This window comes from Muntiacus reevesi, chromosome 4 (assembly GCF_963930625.1).
Source record: "Muntiacus reevesi chromosome 4, mMunRee1.1, whole genome shotgun sequence".
NCBI classification, from domain to species: Eukaryota; Metazoa; Chordata; class Mammalia; order Artiodactyla; family Cervidae; genus Muntiacus; species Muntiacus reevesi.
In genome coordinates, this window is record NC_089252.1 from 162,019,868 (window position 1) to 162,045,362 (window position 25,495).

Genomic DNA, 25,495 nt, shown 5'->3' on the forward strand with positions numbered 1-25,495 from the left:
TGGAGATAAAGTAGGGAACACTCTTAAGCTAGCTAAAGGTAGCCAAATCCAAGTACTTCAAGACTGGTGTTAAAGAGAAAACATTCTTGTAAAGAGAGGTGATTGGATCTATTGGCTCTTCAGCTTGTTTGCCAGAGAGTCATCTTCAGAAGTGGGTCTGTGGCCAGGCCTCCCAGCACCACCAGGAGTGTGGGAGGCCAGCCATCACCCACACTGGGAAATGGTCTCTTCGTGTTGCAGGAACTCGAAGGTTTCCTTACAAAGCAAACCATGGCTGACCACTGCTGTGGTGTATTCCTGGCTTTGATGTGCATATCCCTTCAAATATAAGATTTGTCATCTTTAATATAGGTAAATAGAAGGAAGATGGAGTTTAGTCAAAATGAGAACAAGGAGCGTCTAGATACTTCTTAGCTAACACTAGAGGGTAAATTATTTACTCTTGAAAGAAACAAGTTGAAGGCAGCATAGTGAACTTGTGATGAGCCCAGATTCTTCTCATCCCGGTGTCATTACTTTGTAGCAGTAGAATCTTGAACAAGATTTTTAAACTTTCTATACCTTGGCTTTCTTAGCAACAAAGTGAGGCTAATTATAGTACTTACCCCATTGGGTAATTGTGAAGATTATATGAAAATGTATGTGTGTATATATATATATGTATTCTTGCCACCAAAAGAGACATATAGGACAGGAACTATATTCTCAGTTCAGTTCAGTTCAGTCGCTCAGTCGTGTCTGAGCGACCCCATGGACCACAGCACACCAGGCCTCCCTGTCCATCACCAACTCCCGGAGTTTACCCAAACTCATGTCAATTGAGTCGGTGATACCATCCAACCATCTCATCCTCTGTCATCCCCCCCTCCTCCTGCCCTCAATCTTTCTCAGCATCAGGGTCTTTTCAAATGAGTCAGCTCTTTGCATCAGGTGGCCAAAGTATTAGAGTTTCAGCTTCAGCATCAGTCCTTCCAATGAACACCCAGGGCTGATCTCTTTCAGGATGGACTGGTTGGATCTCCTTGCAGTCCAAGGGACTCTCAAGAGTCTTCTCCAACACCACAGTTCAAAAGCATCAGTTCTTTAGCACTCAGCTTTCATTATAGTCCAACTCTCACATCCATACATGACCACTGGAAAAACCATAGCCTTGACTAGACGGACCTCTGTTGGCAAAGTAATGTCTCTGCTTTTTAACATGCTCTCTAGGTTGGTCATAACTCTCCTTCCAAGGAGCAAGTGTCGTTAAATTTCATGGCTACAGTCACCATCTGCAGTGATTTTGGAGCCCAAAATAATAAAGTCAGCTACTGTTTCCACTGTTTCCCCATCTATTTGCCATGAAGTGATGGGACCGGATGCCATGACCTTAGTTTTCTGAATGTTGAACTTTAAGCCAACTTTTTCACTCTCCTCTTTGACTTTCGTCAAGAGGCATTTTAGTTCTTCTTCACTTTCTGCCATAAGGGTGATGTCACCTGCATAGCTGAGGTTATCAATATTTCTCTCAACAATCTTGATTCCAGCTTGTGCTTCATCCAGCCCAGCGTTTCTCATGATGTATTCTGCATATAAGTTAAATAAGCAGGGTGACAATATACAGCCTTGATGTACTCCTTTACCGATTTGGAACCAGTCTGTTGTTCCATGTGCAGTTCTAACTGTTGCTTCCTGACCTGCATACAGGTTTCTCAAGAGGCAGGTCAGGTGGTCTGGTATCCCCATCTCTTTCAGAATTTTCCACAGTTTATTGTGATCCACACAGTCAAAGGCTTTGGCACAGTCAATAAAGCAGAAATAGATGTTTTTCTGGAACTCTCTTGCTTTTTGATGATCCAGCAGATGTTGGGAATTTGAGCTCTGGTTCCTCTGCCTTTTCCAAAACCATCTTGAACATCTGGAAGTTCTAGACTATATATTCTTATATATATGATATGTTCGTATGTATGTACGAATAATGATATATTCTCATATAATATTCACAATTACCCAATGAAATAAGTATTATAATTATATATATGCAATATATATAATATGATATATATACATACCGCAATAATACATAGTAAATAGTAAGCACTCTTTAATTGTTAACTATTTTGAATAGTTTGCGTGTTTGCTATTATGATGCCTACATTTGAAATATTAACCCTGCTCCAAGACTTAGGCATATTTCACCATGATTCCACTTAGGCATAATTTATAAGTTGAATCTTCCCATGTAATGAATCAGGATTTGTAGTGGATATTTGTAGATGAAGTTTTTACATACAATGGCTTCATGTGCGGCACCGCTTACTGAGAGAAAGCAGGCTAACAACCCTCAGCAGGGAAGAGCAATTAAAACGAATGCGTTCATGTTTGCACTTCTGCTTTAATGGCTAAACATTTGTTTGTGTTAGGTAAGACTGCTGGCTTGATTAAGGACATTAGTGATGACAAATAAATGATCATCTGTTTGGCTATTACAGGTTGATGTTTGTACATCTTGAATTTTGTCGTAGGAAACAAGGCCAAGGCCACACTGTCACCAATACCCCTAACCTAGTGATAAATTCTCTCTTAAAACAGCACATTATTCTCCAACATAATAGAGAAGTATAAGCAGAAACCTGGTTCTAGAAATCTGCTTTTAGCATTTGCTGTAGACATTAGCCTCTAGAGCACCACTGACCATATATCTACCAGAATTTATGTGTATCTCAGGAAATCATACATTTTGTATTTTAATCACACAAGAAGATTCAGAAAGCTATAAACTTTTATTGCCACTTGAGAAAAACCTAAGCAACTAATGCTAATTCTCCAAAATTAGAAGAAAACTGAGGATCTAGTCTTTTGGTTTTCTTTCTCTTTCTCTGTCTTTTATTTTTTGCTTGAACTTGGTATGGTCACGTTAGAGGTAAAGGTTTTCCCAAATAACTGATAATAAAAGTTTTATTGCCACTCTCACTATATTATGGTTTATTTCCATCACTTTGTTTATGTCTTTATTTGGTGCCACCATTTACTGCCCCTTTTCTAATACTTACGTTCCTATAGCAACCAGGCCATTTGTATGGATGGTGAATCATGGTAAAGTCACAGCAAATATAATAAAAATCTCTTAGCTGTATTGGTGATCAGTTGAAGCCAGAGCAAAACAGAAAAAAAATTCTTATGTTTGTAATACAAAGGAAGGACATGGCCAGAAAAGAATAAAATTTTCTCACATAAATATTCAAAAATTCTCTGTTATTGACCAAGGAGGAAAATACAGGAAGCCTGTTACAGCATGTTACAAGGATTAAAAGAGGAAAGTCATGTTTGTGTCACAAGGAAAATGTTAAGTACCCCCAGCATTGGCTTCCGGGAGTGTCACAAAGCCCTGGGAGGGTGGCAGAGCCATGTCACAGAGGGAACCCACTTGTCACCTCTTCCGTATTCTCACTGACCTTTCCCCCACAGCATGAGCTGCTCCTTTTTCTGCCACAGAAGATCAAGGCCGCTCCCAGAAGCCCATCATCGCCTGTGATGGCGGGGCATGACTGAGCAGTGGATCTGGCTATTCCCCCCAGCTTCCTGCTCCGGTACACAGGGCCAGTGTAGACGCTTTCCTGTTTCCAGTCGGCCTGAACTGCAGCAAAGGGTAGACCTTAGAACACGATCTCAGAATGATCTCTGCCTCTTCTGTGGTCATCCCTTGCTGCTAGGGAGGGTGCCACTGAACAGAGCTGAAAGGAAGAGAATGAAACAACCTAACAATTTTTGTGCCTGCCACCAGCCCCTGAAAAGCAACCGGAATTCAAAGGCAGCTCATGGTAAGCTTTTAAAATGACTGTGCACAGAGCTCTCGAAGCTTAAGAGCTGCCCTGCCCCTATCTGGAGGAGGGAACTCTTGACCACTCCGACTGTCTCCTGAACTGGATCATGTGATACACAATGTGGACTCTGGTGTGGAACACTTTGGTGAGATACAGGTCTTCAGTTACAGAACCCAATAATTGTGAGCACAGTATATGAATGAACCTTTGATAATTACCTGGCAGGGGAGATACCATGATCACGAACGTGGTCTTCCCAGGGTGAGGCTTATCCCTTGTAGTCCACATACACTGACCCCTGCAATTTCCCCAAATGAGGGAAAACCCACTGCATAATTTGTGATATTGGGGGGACTGTGTTTGTGCTTTCCCTTAAAAAAAAAAAAAATGAATCTTTGAGCTCCATTTCTCTATATACTTTTCAAGTGCTTTTTGTATCCAACAATAAATTTCACAGCTGTCTAAATTAAGGAGACATTTGGCAGATTTTTAAACTTCAGAGCTAAGAAGTCATCTCTGGCCTCCCATGACTTTGGCCCTTCCTTACAGTAGGAAGAACAAGGATTGACAAAAACACAGGGTGAACTCCTGCAGAAGCCTCCAGAAAGGAGGGAGAAGAGGACAGAGCAGATGTAAATCCTGAACACAACCTTGGCACACACCCGTTAGCAGTGTTCAAACACAGCATGTTGGCAGTGTGGTCACGTCCATCTTCACTTGTGAGTGGAAACAGGCACGTCCCAGACCAGAGCCAATACCTGGCAGGAGTGTTTGCTGCTTTGCTGCTGGAGAGAGAGAGTGCATTATACAGAAGTTTAAACTGCCAGGTTATGACTCAGAGATAACTTTTATTTTCTCCTGCTTTTTGACCACATTAATGAAGCAGGATAGTCAAACTCATCTTTTTCTCTTCCAAGTAATATTAGTTGTTGGGTTTTTTTGGCCTATCATCTTTAAATCTATAGTTTATCTTTATCTCTGTTGGTCATTTTCAAAACTTTAATATGTGTGAGAAATCAGTGCATGCAATTTCCAATGAAAGTGTACCATTTCAAAGAAAAGATTTTAGTACCTCAGCGGACTTTCAGCTGCTGCTGCTGCTGCTAAGTCGCTCCAGTCGTGACCGACTCTGCGACCCCATAGACGGCAGCCCACCAGGCTCTGCCGTCCCTGGGATTCTCCAGGCAAGAACACTGGAGTGGGTTGCCAGTGCTTTCTCCGGAGGACTTTGAGAATTAATGGTAAAATCCTAGGTTATTTATTATAAGCCTGTACTCTTCATAAAATTATAAAACCAATGTTTAATACATTTTTAATTATAAATTAAATGTCCTCATAATTTCTATCATCTCAGCTTGCCTCCAGGTAGAGGTTATAGATTTAATGATAACCCATAGGAATTAATACTTATTTCTATTTTCAAAACCTTTTGGAAAATGAAATGCCTCAACTGTCTTCTGTTTCAGAAAAATATAGTGTGTCTTTTCACTCAGAAAGTCTTTGCTATATCTAAACTAATCCCCCCATTACTATTAAATTGACCGATTCCTTCTTGATTCTTAGTGGAAAAGGTAATCAGCTGACTTAACAATTCAAAAATGACTTTTAACTCCAATTGAGTAGTCCAAAAATCTATGCCAAATTGGGATGGTAAATGGAGAAAATATTAATGTGGACCTATAGAAAGTCCCATATAAAGTAAAATATACCTGTTGAAGTCCAAAAATCTTCACTCAGAAGACAGAGTGCCAGTCATCTGCCCAAGGGTGATATTCTAATATTATATTCTCACCTGCTATGAGTACTAACTGGGAAGAAATGCAGCCCTCCAGATTTTTACTGACATGTAATGGTATCTTCTACTGGTTTTGTGCCACCAATAACAAAATGTGTGATCTGGAGAGTACTCAGAGTACAGTTGATATTAACAAAGCCACACTAGAGAACACGATCTGAATTGATATTTGATAGTTTATGTGTTAGATCTTGGGACGGTAAGAAAGATGAGGGTTGGAAGCTACTTTCACCCTCTAATGCAGGCCACTTTAGCCTCAGTGACAATCCTGCTGGGAAAGAACAGTGACAGTGCCTCTTAAGAAGAAGGAGATTTTCCTTACTCCTCATGGGAAAAGGATACATCTCACCATCCTCTGCAGTGTCAGCCTGAATGCTGGCATGATCCACGATAGAAAAATTGGGGTCTTGAAGGACCCGCATCTCATTCCTTAACTCAGCAGACCAAGGGCTGGTTCCAAAAAGGGAAATATTGATGTTATAGAACTGGATTCATCCACATGGCTTTAGCCATGGAAATTCCAGGCACTGGAATTTCAGAGGGGAAAAGATCTGGTTCCGATCTTTAAGGAACTCAAGAGTCTAGTGAAGAGACAAGAAGGAATATAAAAAACTGATAAATGCTGAAATAGGACCATGTTTTAGAAAAGTGGAAATGTAGAAAAGTCATTTAAATGACTCCATCACGCCAAGCCAATGATAGATGAAGGTTGATGACCGACCAGTACATCCTTACCACCTCAGGAGCCAGACTTAGATCAATTGTTTCTTCAAAGCTGAAGGTCAGGTTTTTTGTAAAAAGCTAGAATCTTAGGTACAAATGTCTAAAGTAGGGGGGAAAAGTTAGATCAGTTAGCCCAACCCCTTTCTCCTAGGTAGGAAGGAGATTAATGACTTAGTCCCAAGGTCACCCAGCTGGTTTCTTAGTGGTTGAGCCAGGACTCGATCCCAGGGACCCTGACCCCAAGACCAAGCTCTTCCTACAGTTGCCACAGCTGTCCTTGATATTAGGGGTCTGTGTGAGGAGGGGGCTACACTGATGCTAAGACTTAGATGTGACAGATATTGGGAGATTCATTTACCTCATTCAGCTCTAGTTAAACTTTTGCTTAAAGACCAAAACCTCATGTCCCACCATTAACAGTGAGCTTTTTTTTTTCAGAGACATAATCTGTTTCAGAAACACTGGCCTTCCTGGTGCCTGTTCCAGTTTAAAGTCATTTCTGCTGTGTGTGTTTCTTCCTCTAGTGTCGTTAGCCTCTAGCACCGTGGGCTTGGCTGGGCAGGTTGTTCACACAGAAACCACAGAGGTTGTGCTGACCGCGGATCCTGTCACAGGATTTGGGATTCAACTGCAGGGCAGTGTGTTTGCTACAGAGACCCTCTCCTCTCCACCTCTGATTTCCTATATTGAAGCTGACAGCCCAGCCGAGAGGTGAGATCCTTTCTTTCACGGCATCGTTTTCTGCCTTGCATTTCTTGCTGGCTATCTTTGACTGACTAATAAATTATGGAGCAGTGCTCAATGCAGGAAGTGCAAGACGGGATGCACTCTCTGTTCTGACAATAAAATTTTATGTTCTTGATCAGGTTTGAGAAAAATAGCGAGCCTGGGTGGGCCTTTAGCAGATTTTTGTCCATCGGGGACTAGAGGCTAAATTAATTAAAAAGGAAAAAAATCCATCACAAAAAACAAAATCTCTGAAGTCAAAACTTCATGATAATTTCTCTGCCATGGGGGAATGCACATTCATCATTACTGTATATTGGTTCACATCAGATTATAATAATATCATGGTGCTAAATTATTCATTACTTCCCTGGGATGTTTTCCTTTGTTCACATTGGTAGCCATGAAATACAAGAATGTAGGACTTGAATATAACTGAATCACTTTGCTATATACCTGAAAGTAACACAGTATAGTAAATCAACTGTTTTTACATAGAAAAAAAGAATGTAGGACATTGCAGTTGACCTAATAGGATGCCCCACAGCATTGAATAAAAAGAACAAATGCTATATTGAAAGGATCTTGGCAATGTCAACTTGAAAATCATTTACTCTGTCTACAACCTGTAATGTCTGGTTCTAAATTTAGATGTGGGGTGCTTCAGATTGGAGACAGAGTACTGGCCATTAATGGAATTCCAACTGAAGACAGCACGTTTGAGGAAGCCAATCAGCTCCTCCGAGACTCTTCAATCACAAGCAAGGTCACGCTGGAAATTGAGTTTGATGTTGCAGGTATGATCATACAATCTCAAGTCAGCTGCATAGTTGGGAGTGGACTGCATGTGAATTAGGTGGACTATATGGCAGAGAATGTGGGAGGAATGATCATTTTTTATATACCGAATGTATTTTTGTTTAGGAGGTTTGGGGTGTCATTTTGAATTGTGCATTGCTTTTGTATTATTCATTAAAATGTCACCACAAGAACAATTGAAAATCAATGTGACAAAATGAATAAGTAATAGCCTCTGTAAAGGTGATAAAAAAAAATCATGTAGCCTGTATTCTTCCTGACTTTTCCCGTATATGCTAGAGAAACCATAGTCTTCAGTCATGAGGACAGGAAATGCCTCTCTTTGACTCTTCCTACTGCAAAAAAAAAAAAATTGAAGGTTCTGTAGGGAACAATGAAAATTCAATTAGATGAATTTATGTAGGACAAGTAGGTAAATATTTGGTCTCTGGTGTTAAAGAGTTGTGACCAGACACTTGTTAAAAATGACAAAGAAGTCTTTATTCAAGACTATTTCTGTAGTCATCAAAACTTGCCATAGGAAAGAGGATGAATTTAACATCAAAAAGAGCAAGGGTGTTTATGTTTAGTCATGGAGGAGGTGTTTGTCCATAGCTAAAGCTTCCCTGGTGGCTCAGATGGTAAAGTGTCTGCCTGCAATGCAGGACACCCAGGTTCGATCCCTGGGTTGGGAAGATCTCCTGGAGAAGGAAATGGCAACCCACTCTAGTATTCTTGCCTGGAGAATCCCATGGATGGAGGAGCCTGGTAGGCTACAGTCCATGGAGTCGCAAAGAGTCGGACACAACTGAGCGACTTCCCTCACTCACTCACTCACTCAACAGGTACACAGGTTTTAGAGTTAGGTGCTAGTTCTCATTTAAGAAAGTTGTCTTCTCTTAGTGAAGTGTTAATACTATCTCACAGACCTAATAACCATTAGCAATCAATAAAGATATGCCTTTGGGCATAGGGATCACATTATGCCAACAAATATTTGCTGAATGGTTATCATAGACCAGTTATTCTACTATACAACAGAGATGCAGCAGCAGATGGGAAAGGCAAACAGCAGTATAGAAGTTTATTTTTTTTTTAAATAAATTTAGTTGGCAGTCATACTCTGAGGGAAATAAAGCAGAATGGGAGTTAGAGAATGACTGTAGGGGGTTTATTTTCATAGGGTGACTCTCTAAGGAAGAGACATCTGAGCAGAGATTTAAAGATTGAGAAGGAGCAACAAGAACATTGCAGGCAGAAGGAGCAGCCAGTGTAAAAACCTGAGCCAGAATAATAACCTTGGTGGATAGGAGCAATAGCAAAAGAAAAAAAAAGTCTCATGCTGGAGCATATAAGGGAGTTGGGGATAGGAATGAGATTTGGTTTTGGAGGTTTGGGTAGGAGAGGTTGGAAGGGGCCAAGTAATGATGTAGTGCCCTGGTAAACTTTTAGATTATATTCCAAGCGTAATAAAGTTGTGGAGCATTTTATGGAGGGGAGTGAGATAACCTGATGGATGTTTTGGAGAGATCTTTATGAAGTGCAGCGGGGACAGGAGCAAAATCAGAACAAACAAAAGGTTTAGTCATTGAACAGGTAAGGAATGATGGTGGCTTGGACAGCATCCCAGGTGGTAGTGCTAGATATGGTGATAGAGAGTAGAATTTAGGACGTGGCTTGAAGCAGAACTTGCATAACTTCCTTATGGATCAGATATGGAAGATGAGGAAAAGGGAAGATCCTAATGATTCTGAGTTATGAGGGTGAACAGTTGAGTAGATAATGACTTTTTTAAACTGAGAAGACTTGAAGCATAGAAGTTTGGGGATTATAAAGAGAGTTCTATTTTAAACATGAGTAGGCAAATCCTACTCATCCTAGTGGCGGAAAGAGAACAAGCCCATCCATTAGTTACTCAAAAGACAGTTAGCATAAACCAGTTACTAAGTGCCAGGCACTGTGCTATGTTCAGATCATTGAAAGAAATAATTGAAAGACTCGACATATTCAAGGACCTTGTAGCCAGTTAGACATGAGAAAGAACTGCAGAAAGATAAGAACAGACTTGCTAGAAGTGTTTTGCCACTGGGATGCAGAAGGAAGTGCCCAGAGATTGCAGGTTATACCTCCCAGAGCCTAGGATTGGGGTCTGTGCTAAAGAACAGAACAAAGGAGTGACCAAAACAGTGGTGATGGTTAAAGTCATTGGAATAAAGGACACCACTAAGGAAAGAGCAGTGATAAGAAGGGGACTGAGGTGGGAATTCTGTCTGAGGAATACTGAGATTTAAAGGGCAAGGATGCTAGTGAAGGAGGTGATGAAAATTATATAGGGGAAGTAAGAGGAGAACCAAAAATGCTGACATTTTGGAAACCAAAGCAAGAGTTTCAAGGCAAAAGTCATGGTCGATAGCATAAAAAGGCTATGGAGAGTTCAAGCAATAGAGGCAAGAAAGAAAGTGTCCACTGGGTTTGGCAAGTAGGAAGAAAGTCATGGCAGAGAAGTTTCAAAGAATTAGGGGACAGAAGTCAGATTGCAGGGAGCTGAGGGCTGAGGAAAGAAAGGGTAGAGAAGTACAGACAAGCTATGCTTGTTGTCTGCCAAGAAAGTGGGTTTTGGAAGACGAATTTGCCGGACAAATGCAGTAAATAGATGAAAAGGACAGGAGGCCATTGTGGGCTCATCTTTTGAGAACTTCTACAGCATTTAGTTACATACTTTGTGCTCCAGTTTATACCATCTTATCTTCTAATCAGTAGTTCTCAATCAAGATCAGTTTTGCCCCAGGGGACATTTGGCAACGTCAAGGGATTTAGCTGTAGGGACTGGGCTTCCCTTGTGGCTCAGCTTTTTTTTTTTCTTTTGTGGCTCAGCTTTGTAAAGAATCTGCCTGAAATGCAGGAAAGCTGGGTTTGACCCCTGGGTTGGGAAGATCCCCTGGAGAAGGGAAAGGCAACCCACTCCAGGATTCTGGCCTGGAGACTTGTATAGTCCATGGGGTCGCAAAGAGTCAGACACGACTGAGCGACTTTTACTTCACTACTTCCCTGTCAGTCCAGTGGTTAAGAATCTACACTTCCATTGCAGAGGGCATGGGTTCAGTCCTGGTCGGGGGCCTGAGATCCCACATGCCGTGCAGTGCAACCAAAAAGTAAAAAATAGATTAAAAAAAAAAAAGAATAAGACATTTAGCTGTAGATGAAAGGAGATAGAAGGGATTTCAGGTTCAGATGGGTGTTATTTTGTTTTGTTAAGATTGGAGAGATTTGAGCATGTTTGGGGCCCAAAATAAGTGAGAGAAAAAAGAGATAATTGGTAGTTATGAGTTTCCAAAGGGATGAGAAGGGAAGTTATCCAGAGCATAAGTAGGTAATTCGTCTAAGGCAGAAAGTAGAAGACCTTTGCCTAGGAGCGTGAAGAGAAGGATGTGAGAATATAATTACATTTTAGCTGTGCTTAGGAAGATCATGTAAGAACTGTCAAGCAAGGGTGAAAGGGTCAGCACCTTGGGGAGCTGAAAAGAATGATGAAGGTTCAGAATAGCTAATGGGGAAATGAATGAGATAACCAACCAGATTCCTGTAAAGGGATTTTCAAGCTGGAGGTAGACCAAGCAGAATCCAGAAGCTCTCAGTCTATATAGCAACATCAGTCTTTGTGGTCAAGTAGTTATTTGTCAGGAGGCCTCAATTGCTCAAGAATAAAAACAGAGATAGTGGATGATTATGTTGATCCAGAGACTAAAATTTCCAGGGAAGTTTCAAAGAAGGAGCACGTAAGTCACAGAGGTTCCAATCATCGCAGGAAGAGCAGAGAGAGAATTATGGTAATCACATGAAAATTGATCATGATATTTATCAAATGCTTACCCTATGGCTTGTTACCTTCCTGTGTGTGCATTAGCTCATAGTCCTTAAAACAGCCATGGAGAAGGTTACTATTGGGTTGGCCAAAAAATTTGTTCGAGTTTTTGTTCCAGCTTATAGAAAAAATCTGAATGAACTTTTTGGCCACGTGAATATTCCTACATCCCCAGGAAGCAGAGGCCCATGTTAATGGTGGGGCTGGGGTTTTAACACAGGCAGTGTGGCTCCAAAGGCCACGTTCTAAACACTACATATACTGCTTGTGCTTGAGAGAATGTATAATAAGTTAGAGAGGCACGGAAATCAATATAGGATCAGCAGGAAAGACCAGACGGAAAGGGAGCAGCTAAGGAATTAGGAGTCTTCAGGGAGAAGAAAGTGGGGGAGTGAGAGAAAGGGGATGTGACAGCTAACAGCTGGGAGACTGAGGTCAAATGGTATATTAGAGTTTAGGATTTCAGACGTAAAGTGAAGTTCCAGGGTAGTGAGTTGCTAAAGCAAAGCAGAATGGAGGCAGTCATTCAACCCAGAGGTCTGGGTGTCGGGCATGCAGTGTGATGGGAGGAACACTACTTGGTGAAATCTCTCAGAAGGAGGGCAGGACTTGGAATGAGGAAGGCGTGTGAACTGGCTGCCCCTGACACCCAAACAATCCCATCAGAGAATCTCTGCACTTGCTGTTCCTCTGCCTGGGCAGCTCTTCCCCAGCATGTTTGGGTGGTTTGTTCACTTCACTTAGACCTTTGCGGAAACATCACTTGCTCAAAGAAGCCTTCCACAACATTTATCACACTCAGTCCCCTTGCCCAGATATGTAGCTCTGCTTAGCCCTTCTCATACCCTGTTGTTATGTCGTATACATAGCATACTTATTGTTATGTTGTATACAAGGAGATCCAACCAGTCCATCCTAAAGGAGATCAGTCCTGGGTGTTCACTGGAAGCACTGATGCTGAATCTGAAACTCCAATACTTTGGCCACCTCCTGCGAAGAGTTGACTCCTTGGAAAAGACCCTGATGCTGGGAGGGATTGGGGGCAGGAAGAGAAGGGGACGACAGAGGATGAGATGGCTGGATGGCATCACCGACTCGATGGACATGAGTTTGAATAAACTCTGGGAGTTGGTGATGGACAGGGAGGCCTGGCGTGCTGTGATTCATGGGGTCTCAAAGAGTCGGACACGACTGAGCGGCTGAAATGAACTGAACTGAACTGAACTGATACAAGTATTATTGTTGTCTTGTCTTCTCCAGTAGAAATATCTGTGATGTCTGAGACTTTGTGCCTTTTGTTCAAGAATGTACCACAGCACGCAAAATAGTGCTGGGAATTCAGGAAGCTCTCGGCCAATATTTGGTCGATGAATGAATGAAGTACAGTTGGCTCTCCTGAGGGACTAGGATCAGAAACTTCAATTTGCACCAAGAATTGATTTCATATCCAGTGCACCTCTGAGGTTCCTGCGCTATCTGTATCTTCATGTCTGCTCCCTTTCTTTGTACAAGCTTCCTCTGATTTTCTCAAGTTTTTTCTGATTGTACATAATTGCCTCATCCTTGCTAATGTGCCCAGCCAGAACCAACCAGTTTTAATTTCTAATTCCCAAGAGAGAGCATCTATTGGCGCAGCCTAGGTATAGCATCTTCCGTTTCTTGTCCATAGTGGCCAACAGTCAGTAAAAGACCTTGTGAGGATCAGTCAGATGCACTGAGGATCTAGTTTTCAAATAAGGCTGCCCAATGGCCCCAAAATGTATTTACTGTAATCGTAGAACATTTATGATGGGAAAACTATTATAATCCAATACCTTCATTTATTTGTGAAGGGAAAATTGAGATTCAAGGGTGGAAACTCAAGGTCATAGAGCAAAGTGAATGTTAGGTAGATCCTAGATCGGTTGACTTGCACCTGTCTTTTTCTATATCATATTACACTGCCTCTTCAAAGAGATGTTAAGGTTCCCAGCATGAAAGAGCAGGATTTCTGAGCTTCTGCCCTACTGACATTGTTTGTTGGATGGAGATGCTTATCCTGTGCACTGTGGGATGTTGAGCAGCATCTACTCACTACATTCCAGTAGTGGAATGGCCAGCACAATTGACTTTCTCCATAGCAGTATCCACTAAGTATTTACTTGTGCTATACATGTGTCTTTATTTTATGTGTATCCTCAATATTTGTTCATTATTTATTTAATCCATTATATATATATATTTGTCTAATCCATTATATATATAATGTTTATATAAATATAAGTATATATATGTTAATTAAAGTATTTAGGTCTTAGGTTTAAGCTCCTAAAAAACAGGAAATATGAATATTCATTGGAAGGACTGATGCTGAAGCTGAAGCTCCAGTACTTAGGCCACCTGGTGCAAAGAGCTGACTCATTGGAAAAGACCCTGATGCTGGGAAAGACTGAAGGCAGGAGGAGATGGGAGTGGCAGAAGATGACATGGTTGGATGGCATCACCAACTCAGTGGACATGAATTTGAGCAAACTCCAGGAGATAATGGAGGACAGAGGAGCCTAATGTGCTCCTGTCCTTGGAGAGGCAAAGAGTCTGACAGCGGCTGAACAACTATTAAACCCACTTTGCTTAATTCCAACTTGCTGACTATGGGACTGGAAAAATGGACCTAAGGCCATCTCCCCTGTCTTCCATTGTCCCAGAAATCAACCCATTTCAAATGAATAGAAATGATATAAAACAGGGCCAGGAAAAATATTTTTCCATCTTGTCATTCCCTCCTCCATTGCTCATGGCAGACATCACTAGTTGATTTCTATTGAGCCTAGACACAGCATCAGAACCTCAATAAAACACTCTAATTACTCATTACCAATCTACTGGTATATATTGAAACTGCTGGAATCCAGATAATCTTTTTTAGCCAATTGAGAACTTGAATATTTGTAAAATATCACTGCATGAGATATGAGCTATTTCAAGACTGCCCTGCCCTTTGGATTCACTTCTGATTGTTTGGATGTGAACCACCATCCATTTCCAGTTCTTCCTCAGATATACACCCAGATACTAATTCCCAAACTATTAGATCTCAGAGATTACCTATGTCTACTTTATAAACATCCTAAGTGACGCAGACAGTGGTTAAAAATCTTGCTTGTCAGTACACTTTTGCCTAAATCTGTCTCTTTTCGTGGGCACCACAATCCAAAGAAATTGTAGTAACATTAAAGGAATTTTTCTTATGCTAAAGTTGTTTATAATCCCATCACTCTAATAAACAGAAAATTTTTATATGTCTTTACCAAAGTCTATTACCATACCTATAATTTTGTAAAGCTATAATCATATGCACAAATTACAGTTTGCCTTTTTCAGTACTATCTTTTAAAAACCAGTGTACAATATCGTGAATTCTGAAGTTTCTACTTTAATGCTGAAATTATTTTGTTGGAAAAAATACAGCTTTGTCTTTGAAAGAAGCCTCAACAGAAAATTCTATCAAATGATGTTTGCCATCATTACTAGAGTCCCAGTGTTTTTCGCTGAGTGAGTGGGACTTAAACATTCACATTTATCCACCTTATAGTCCCTTTATTTTTTCGAATCTCACAAGGTGTCCAAGTTGATGAATTATGATGTGGTGGTTATCTTACTGTGCCAAGAATGAACACTTCAGGCGGAAAAAGCAGACCAATAGGAAAGAGGGAGGCCTTTGTTTACCCAAATGTGTTTTTAATTATAGTATTAACAAAGATAAAGCAAAACCAGGGAAGCACAAAATAACCACATGGGAGTCTAAGAAAATAAACATCCTGTTTACTTATTCTAAACCTATTGTTTCTCCAAATACTGGCTCTTTTTCTTCTTTATTAGCGTTTCCTTAAGAAACCCCAATTAAATGTGCCTTCACTTTAACAGCCAAATAATTGTATGGGGGGGAAAATTACGGAATAGAAAATAAATCATGTTGACATTTAAAGATTAGAATGAAGCCACAGCTTGATCAAAGAGATTCATTTGTTGATATTTGTTCATCATTATAAATATTTCAAATCTTATGTAGTCAAAAGTCATCTATTATTGTTTTCCAGGAAGTGATAATGTCTCCTCCTATGTCATTAACAATATTATTCTTGATCAAGTTTCCCTGCATTAAAAATTAAAAGTGAAATGTTGCTATAGTAACTAATTTAGATCTGTGTTTTTCGCCCTTATGAATTGAAGACTCACTGTATAGCATCTTGGGCAAGATGTCATAGACCTACATGGACACATATATACAAACAATATATTCCCCACCCCTTTCACAGAACAGAGACATCACTTTGCCAACAAAGGTCCATACAGTCACAGCTGTGGTTTTTCCAGTAGTCATGTATGGATGTACATGAAGAGTTGGACCGTAAAGAAGGCTGAGTGGCAAAGAATTGATGCTTTTGAACTGTGGTGCTGGAGAAGACTCTTGAGAGTTCCTTGGACTGCAGGGAGATCCAACCAGACAATCCTGAAGGAAATCAATTCTGAATATTCATTGGAAGGACTGATGCTGAAGCTGAAGCTCCAATACTTTGGTCACCTGATGCAAAGAGCCAACTCACTGGAAAAGACCCTGGTGCTGGGAAAGATTGAGGGCAAAAGGAGAAGGGGGTGGCAGAGGGTGAGATGGTTAGATAGCTTCACTAACTCAGTGGACATGAATTTGAGCAAACTCTGGGAGATATTGAAGGACGGGAAGCCCAGTGTGCTGCAGTCCGTGGGGTCGCAAGGAATCAGATACAACTTAATGACTGAACAATAGCCCCTTTCACAGAGAATGTTTTCATAAAACCAGCAACACTAAAACAAACACACATGAAGTGAGTTCTATAAACAGTGATGCTGTTTGTTCCTCTTACGCTTCTAGGACATTTACTTGTGAACCACTTGGTGTACTTATCCAAGTAATAGAATAATCTATTCCTGTTACACTCATGAACACTTAGGTGGGGGCTGTCTGTTTGGCTCCCATCCTGTTTCCTCTACTGGATCAACGTGTTCATAAGAGATCTTTCAGTTGCAAGCCACAGAAAATGCACACAAGCTAATTTAGATGGAAAAAGGTGTTTCCTAGAAGCATACAGGTGTTTCACAGCCTTTGAGGACAAGGAATATAGGCAGTCCCAGAGAGGGCTAGAACCAGGAGCTGTCGAGGCCAACCACTGGCGCTCTCTAAGACCTTACACATCTCCTCAAGTACATTTGTTTCTTTCTTCTTCTTCCAATAGCAGCCTGGCTATTGGGGCATTTGGTCTAAATGAGCTTCTTCCAAATGCCTTCTCTGCCCCCAGTCTGCATGCTAATTCCAGATTCTTAAACTTTCTCCTTTGGTGGCGGGAAGAAGATAACAATTAGCCTTCACCGAGACTCAGGAAAGTGATGAAAGGAAGAGATTGAGAAATCTTTTAGAAATAAATATTGATGATACTTGTAGCACCCAAAGTAAGAGAGTAAAGCACACTTCAGTGGTTACTATCGCTTCTTAACTGCATTTCTCTTTTTCTGCCCCTGAATATTCAAATTAGTGAGTCGTCTTGAAATCTACAGGCTTCCCTGGTGGCTCAGGCGGTACGGAATCTCCTGCACTGCAGGAGACCTGGGTCCAGTCCCTGGGTTGGGAAGATCCCCTGGAGAACGGAACCACTACCCACTCCACTGTTCTGGCCTGGAGAATTCCATGGACTGTACAGTCCATGGGGTCGCAAAGAGTTGGACACAACTGAGCGACTTTCACTTTTTGGAAATCTACTGTACGAAATAAATCGCTTTATCTACCTCAGATGGGACATGGGAAGGATACAAATTCCTCTTGAATAAATAAGCAAATAAATGTATGTTGTTCCTTCCTGACACCTCTTAGTTGAGTCTTCATTGAGGACAACAGCAAGGCCAAAGATAGGAGATCAGGGTCTCTGACACTTACCCAGCCACAGCTGACCCACCAGGAGCATTAAGAAGAGAGGGAGGAAGTGGGAGAAAGCAACAGATTCACTCAGGTGCTGTCTGGGAAGTGAGGAAAGAGCAGGAGGAGAGGAAGGGCCCAGAAAGGGCAAGCTTGCCTCTATCAAGTGGCCCCAGCTGAAACTGACCAGGGCTGTTTGGGGAACTTTCTTCACACATGAATTTCTAGAAGCCCAGAGGGCCCATAGAAATCAAAATGTTACTGTCTTCTCCAGTTTGTCTATGATTGTTCTGAGTGGAAAGATCAGGTTCTTGTAAAAGGTTTACTGCCCAGATTCCTCATGAGAAAGTAGAGAAGATCAAGAAGATCAAGTTAAGGCAGAACCAGGAAGAAATTACTGTGTTTCTATGGGGCCATCCCAACTTTCAGCTCTCCCGAGACTCAAAATGTGTTAAATATGTGATTAACAAATTGGACTCGGGCCTGAGGACCTTGTAGTTCTAACCACATCACAGCAGCAGTAGTTAATTCTGTGTCTACAGGCTGGGGAGCCACCTTGGGGCAGAATCAAGCAGAAAAAAAGTGACTTCACTGAGCCATCCCACAAACTTCTGCTTATGCTCATGTTTCCTTTGCTCCTGGCTAGCCCTTCCCACCTTTTTCTAAAACTTCCAGAAAGGATTATTATAGTCATTAGCTACTTAGTATGAATAGATATTATCTCTTCAGAGGCTGTTTCCATTTTAACCTCATCTCTGTTTGAAGGCTTCCTAGACTGTTCGAGGAATTTTAAGAATATATTTAAGAATATGTAGCAATTCTTTGCTTTTCAAAAATTAGTCAGTCCCTGGTAAAATCACAGAAGCTGTATTCAGGGTTGAGAGTCAAGTAGGACACAGTTCTTTCCTCTTTACTGCTAGGCTGGCTTCCTTCTCTGTTGCTTGGCCAACATCTGAACCCACCTTCACTCTGTTCTAGAACTCCCTATTCTCCTCCTCTTCTCTGAATCCACCACATGATCCAAAAAGTAGGGTCATCTTTGGTGCAGCTGGGACCTCTTGGGTCCTCCTGTTCTAACTTTGTGCGCAGCATTCAGTCCAGTTGGCTGTGGTCAAGACCATTCTGGTTGTGAGATATTTTGAATATCAATCCTACTACTGCACCTTTAAGTGTTCTTTTTACCCACTGACCTTACAAATTCAGGTACCTCCCACCTCCTCCATGTCAACGGCCATCACAGCTAACTGAAGTCTTTCCTGAAATCGATTACTGCCAGCCATGAATGGAAAAACAAACAAAAAACCTGCTGAATAATTATTGTTGTTCAGTCACTAAGTCATGTCCAACTCTTTGCGACCCCATGAACTGCAGCACATCAAGCTTCCCTGTCCTTCACTATCTCTCAGAGTCTACTCAAATTCATGTCCATTGAGTCAGTGATGCTATACAACTATCTCATCTTCTGTCTCCCCCTTCTCCTCTTGCCCTCAGTCTTTCCCAGCATCAAGGTCTTTTCTAACAAGTTGGCTGTTCACATCAGGCAACCAAAGTATTGGAGCTTCAGTTTTAGCACCAGTCCTTCCAATGAATATTCAGGGTTGATTTCCTTTAGGACTGATTGACTGGTTTGATCTCCTTGCTGTCCAAGGGACACTCTTCTCCAACACCATGATTCAAAAGCATCAATTCTTCAGCACTCCACCTTTTTCATGGTCCAGCTCTCACATCCGTACATGAACTACTGGAAAAACCACAGTTTGACTATAGTGACCTATGTCGGCAAAGTGACATCTCTGCTTTGTAATAGGCTGTCTAGGTTTGTCATGGCTTTTCTTCCAAGGAGCAAGCGTGTCTTAATTTCATGACTGCCATCACCATCTGCAGTGATTTTGGAGCCCAAGGAAGGAAAATCTGCTGAATAATGAAGTCTGGAAAAAACAAAGTTGGGGAAAAAAGAGTGTGACTACTTTCGGTCCTTCAACTTTACTATACCTAAGAATTACCTGGAGAATATGTTTGACCTATAGATTTCTAGTCTTTATCTTCAGCAATTTGGATTCCATAGATCGGGGATGTTTCAGAAATCTATATTTTTAACTTGCATCCTAGGTAAATTTGATGGAGATGCTATCTGAATCACACTTAAGAGATACTGAACTCAGCTGTTACTGTGAATTACACACTGTTGCCTGTGGGTAGGATGTCTGTTCTTTACCAGAAGCTTAGTTTATCAGGATTTTTACATCTGTTCTCACAGCGTTAACTACAGATGATGACGATACAAGTATTCCTGATGCCTTATCATTGATTGGGGCTCCGTTCTTCCTCATCTTCTATAAATACCTTCTTTCTTGTTTTGAAATTACAGAGTCTGTCATCCCCAGTAGTGGAACATTTCACGTAAAGCTCCCTAAGAAACACAATGTGGAACTTGGAATAACCATAAGTTGTAAGTAGAAGTGACTTTTTTTTTAATTTAGAATTTTAAGGAGACTAGAAGGTCGGGTGTGGCCAGTGTCTTAAGTGTCATTGCCAAGCTTCACCTACTGATGCAAAAGCATGGAGCCAGCCTCTCACTCGCCAGCACTTAATAGCCGTGTGAATGGGCAAGTTACTAGGTTCCTACCGTCTTAGGTTTCTTCACCTGTTAAATGGAAATAAGGATATCTGCAAAATATCCTCATTTTGTAAATTATTTAAAGTATTAAATAAAACAACATATTTATATACCCAGTATAGCCCCTGGCAAACAATAAATACCCAATAATATGTGACTCTCACACCCCACATGAATCATTAGATGAGCGTATGAAGACATGGAGGCTCTCTATATTTTAGTGCATCGCAGATTATTTTCACAATAATCTGTTGAGACTATCTTCCCATCTGTTCACTATGCATCTGTAATCCATTTGCAAGAATAAAATCATGTCTTTTTCTTCAGTAACTTCCTGAATTCCTCCATGGCACGAGGTGCCTGGGTAACCAAGTCAAAAAGGAAAGCAGAACATGTAAATGTGTTTAATTCCCTTTTTTTCTCAGACTCTAGATTTAAAACTACTTTGGTAAAACAACTTAGAAAATTTCAGCCCCACTGGAATTCTATAGAATGGAAATTGATGTTTCTGTGCTTTTGATATCCATAAGCTAAGTTCATCCATAAATGCTCCAAGAAAATGAAGGAAATGATTAATTCATGAAAACCAAAGGAGACTTAGAAGCAACATCTGTGACCAAGGGGTGTTCCTACTGGAGACAGTGATGAGGCTAAATAAAGGTGCCTCACTATGCTCTGTCAGATAGCATTTCCATCAGTGACTAAGGCAAAAATAAAGAGTTCTCAAATAGTCGTATGAAATAGGATCTGTCCAAGTCAATGCTAACAGTATAAATTTAACACTGAAAAGGAAGTCTTAATAACTGATAAATCACACATACCTAATGCATGAAGCACGAAAAATAGTGCTAGTATGATACGGAGTCAATGTTAAGAACAATAAGCCATACGTATGAGGGCCCGTATTTCCCCCAGCCCCCTGAAATAGAGAGAAAAGTAGGACTGATGTATGCGATGTGTCTCTGTAGCATAAGCAGAAAGATGAAATAGGATTTCGGAGACTCCAGACCTGTTCTAGGTGCTGCTAAAGTCATTTATGCCTTTCCTTGGGTCGCTAACCCCTCAGTTTATTCATTACGAAGCCAAGATGGTATGTCGTTGTTCTGTCAACAGCTGTGCTTGCTGAGATTAAGAGAGAGTTCATCAGAACTTACTACCCTAAAAATACTTGGGGCTCTGGGTGGCTTCTGCCACCCCCATGTGAGTTTAACCCTGCTCTCATTTATTCTGTTTATTCGATTCCATTCGTTTAGTCCATCTAATTAGCCATGAAAGTGGCACCCCTGGGAGCTGGGCAGTGCGTAGCTTGCTGGCTGCATGCTGAGGCCCTGCCTTCACCACGTTCTTTCCTCCCCTGCCTTCATTCAGCAAAGACTCCGAGTGCTGAGGCCCAGGCTGTTTTGAGTCTTAGAAATGCTAACTACTGGTGCACATTCAGAAGACACCTGTTCCTCGGAAGCTTCTGTTACCACATGTTTTGGCACGCTGTTATGTTACTCTCAATTTTACTCTCAAATCTAATGTAAGAGAATGGTCTTTTTTAATGCAATAGATTCATTCTTCTTCTGAAGAGCAATTTTACTTATTTTTCCACTATGGTTTATCACAGGGTATTGAATATACTGCCTGGTGCTATACGGTGGGACCTTCTTGTTTATCCATTCTATATACAGTAGTTTGCACCTGCTGATCCCAAACTCCCCACCCATCCCTCCCCCAGCCCCCATTCCTCTTGGCAAACACAAGTGTGTCCTCCACATCTTCGAGTCCGTTTCATGGATAAGTTCAATTGTGTCATATTTTAGATTCCACATATGAGAGATATCATGTGGTATTTGTCTTTCTCTTTCTGACTTACTGCACTTAATATCATAATGTCTGGGTCCATCCATGTAGCTGCAAATGGCATTATTTTATTCTCATTTATGGCTGAGTAGTATTCCACTGTATATAATTTACCACATCCTCTTTATCCATTCATCCACCAATGGACATTTAGGTTGTGTCCATGTCTTGGTTATTGTAAGTAATGCTGCTCTGAACACAGGGGTGTATCTTTTCAAATTAGAGTTTTGCCCAGATACATGCCCAGGAGTAGGATTTCAGGATCATGTGGCAACTTACAATAGATTTATTCTTAAAAATTAATATACATAAAATATAATTTAACGATAAAGGAGAATATCCCTTTAAAAACTAATCCTGTGATAAATTCTTTTTTTTAAGTCAATATTCTTCATGTTCAGTTTGTTTCAGGTGTGGCCATGTACCCACAACTACAAAATATTTTATTCACATAGAGAATCATATAAAATTATGCTTTATGATAATGTTATATATGTACTAAGTATTACTTCTTCTAAAACTGATTTTAACACCAATCATGAAAACAACCCCCAAACCCACACAAGAACTTCCTGAATTTTAGCAGCTGTGAGCTAAAGCTATTCACAGCTAGCAGTGGTGAGCTAAAGCTATTCACGGAAGCTACAAGTCCTGTGCTATTCCTGGATGGAGAAATGATACAGAAGTTTGTCACACGTGCCTGTCAGCCCTTCCAGAGCTCCAGCTCCATTTACACAACTAATCATCACCATCCTGAGTCTGTGCTTCCCTGTAGAAAATACTCAGATTTTGCCAGTTGAGAAAGCAGAATTCGCTAAAGGGAAAAACAGAATCCATTTCCTTGTTATGAAGTAGCAAATTCCTGAGGTCTAGCACAGTTCCTGGCACATCCAAGGTGCTTGTTTGACTCCTGTCTTTGTTGAGGGGGTGAATGAGGAGTCTGTCTGTACACGGTGTGGCTCTAACCCGTGTGCACTCCAGGATCTGAGCCTCTGAGGGAGATGAGGAATACAGATGTATATGCAAAAGCTACTGCATGAACTGAAGAAGCGAGAATGGAGAACATGATGACTAGCAAGGACTCAGAACCCCAAGTGCCCCACTCTCCAACCCTCTTGGCCTCCTGAACTGAGTTTCTTTGTCTATAACGTGGGGTACTCCTTACATTCTTTGTAGCTTTATTGTGAAGGTTAAGTAAGTTGCTATATGTAAGGTGCCCAAAATACATTGTGGACCATGATGAATGTTCTTATTATAATAATCGATACTTGTTTCCCTCATAGAACCTCATGACATATTTTAAACAAATCACTACCTCACAAAATTTAGTGCCGATCATAATTATCCTACCTGAGGATAGGATAATCAAAGGACCCTCCTCTCATGCAGATACATAGGCACGGTAGGAAAACTAAGGCACTCCAGGGGTTCATGGGTGTTTCTCACTATTTTTATACAAAGTGTTCTTTCTGTAGCTGCATCTTGCGAAAACTCTTGAGTAGTGGGAAGCGGGCCTCCTTCTTGGGAGACATGCATTCAGACCCTTCACACTTGGCTTAAGGCTCACTCTTCATACCTAATTGACTGAGAAATGAGTCCCTCTGAGTTTGGATGTGGTGAGCAGTTTTAGACTAATTTTCTTAAGTTCCTGATGAGACATTCATAGCACATTACCATCAGGCATTACTTTTATTGATGTTATTGCTATAATATGGAGTCATTTATAATGGCAAATAAAGCAGAGCAGCCTAGCAGAAGGGTGCAGCTTGGAACCCAAAGCAGCATCCTGAAGCTCTGACACCTCAGCCAATCAGAAACCAGAGCCCATACCTTTCAGCACAGCTCACCTGCCCTTCAAGTCAGAGATCTGTGGTTGTCTCTGCCATGTCTAGTTGTCAGTAAAGATCTTTTGGTATGGATGTTTTCTTTTGAGGTTTGATTACATAGGAGTTTTATCTGCTTTGTACCAAGCATGGCACTAAATAGTTTATGTGTGTTTTCTCATTTCATCCTGAGAGTGGCCTTATAATATCTGTGCTCATTTTACGAAGAGGAAAGTAAAAGTCAGCTGGATAACCTGCCCAAAGACCCAGAGCTAATAAAAAGCCAAACAGGGATTTAAACCCTTTCTGTTTGACTTCACTTTGGCTGCGCTGTCAGACTACCACTCATCCCTGTCGCCCTCTGATTGATGAATCTTCCTGGATCCTAAATCACAAAAGCAAAAGACAGCATTTGGGGAGCACAGTTAATTTGTCAACTTTCCTTTTTAGTTGACCGGACTGTTTGTAGGAGCAAAGGCTTGCTTTATTTTTTGTAAAATCATAAAGCAGCCTTTCTCACAAGCACAATAAATCTTGTCATTTTTGCCTTAAATCTCAAACGTATTTAGAAGAGAAAGTTTCATGTTTTTCTGGCCAGTTTTGCTAAAAACTCTCCTCACTGCTCCACCTCAAATCAGAGAACTAGTTTTACTTGTTAGGTAGTATATATTTTAATGTATGCATATATATATGATTATAATGAAAGTAAAACTGAATGATTGGGTGAGTATGTGTGTGTGTGATTACATCTCCAATGTAGTTTGGACAGTTTACCAGGCCCTTTGAGCAAAGTCCTTTGGCTAGCAGAGTAAGTTCCATGAATGACTAGACATTATAGAATGCTCTTGGAATGATTCACATTTAATTAGCTTCAGACTTCCAGAGATTTCACCTATCTTCAGATACAGAAAAAGTATTTGAAACAAAGGATAGGAACTATCGTTTTCTACCTCTTCCAACAACTGTTTGAGAAGAAAAGAAGCCACATTAACTCTAAGAGCCAGTTTCTGACAGTGACAGACAACCAGTGATTTTAAAACTTGAGGAGTCGAAAGATGAGAGCTTGCCCACATGCATTTAGCTGTGTTCCTACCCCATATCTCTATTTTAAAATGGCACTATAAGCTTTTTCAAGAGGCAAAAACCCATAAGGAGAAGAGGAAAGGAAAAATAGATAACAACAACCAAATTTGGAAGTGGCCAAGAAGATGGAAAAAGATTAAAGAAGCAGAAAGAAAAGCTGACAATGAACTTGATTTGTGTTCTGAACTCCCCACAAGTCTGAGTGGTGGAATCAGGAACTTCTGGAAATGAGAGTGACGGGACAGCTAAGAAGACAAGGGGACTGACTGAACCTCTGTTAAGAATCAGTGAGTCCCAGGACTTCCCTGGTGGTCCAGTGGTTAAGACGTCTCCTTCCAGTGCAAGCAGTGCAGGTTGAGTCCCTGGTCAGGGAGCTAAGATTCCACGTGCCTTGCAGCCAAAAAACCAAAACATAAAGCAGAAACAGTATGGTAACAAATTCAATAAAGACTTTTAAAATGGTCCACATAAAAAAAAAAATCTTAAAAAATGAAAAG

At 40.9% G+C, this 25,495-nt stretch overlaps 1 protein-coding gene and 1 non-coding gene across 2 annotated transcripts in view; both read left to right on the top strand.

The window, feature by feature from the left end:
* The window catches only part of GRIP1 (glutamate receptor interacting protein 1), a 203,823-nt gene that overhangs the window by 104,840 nt on the left and 73,488 nt on the right, over positions 1-25,495 (top strand). Inside the window, exons 11-13 of the mRNA XM_065935093.1 lie at positions 6,846-7,032; positions 7,699-7,844; positions 19,999-20,079. Coding sequence (XP_065791165.1) covers positions 6,846-7,032; positions 7,699-7,844; positions 19,999-20,079 — 414 coding nt within the window. The remainder of the gene's footprint in view (positions 1-6,845; positions 7,033-7,698; positions 7,845-19,998; positions 20,080-25,495) is intronic.
* Positions 4,014-4,178, top strand: LOC136168139 (U1 spliceosomal RNA). Its single transcript, XR_010663287.1, has one exon. It is a non-coding gene; the product is annotated as a U1 spliceosomal RNA (small nuclear RNA).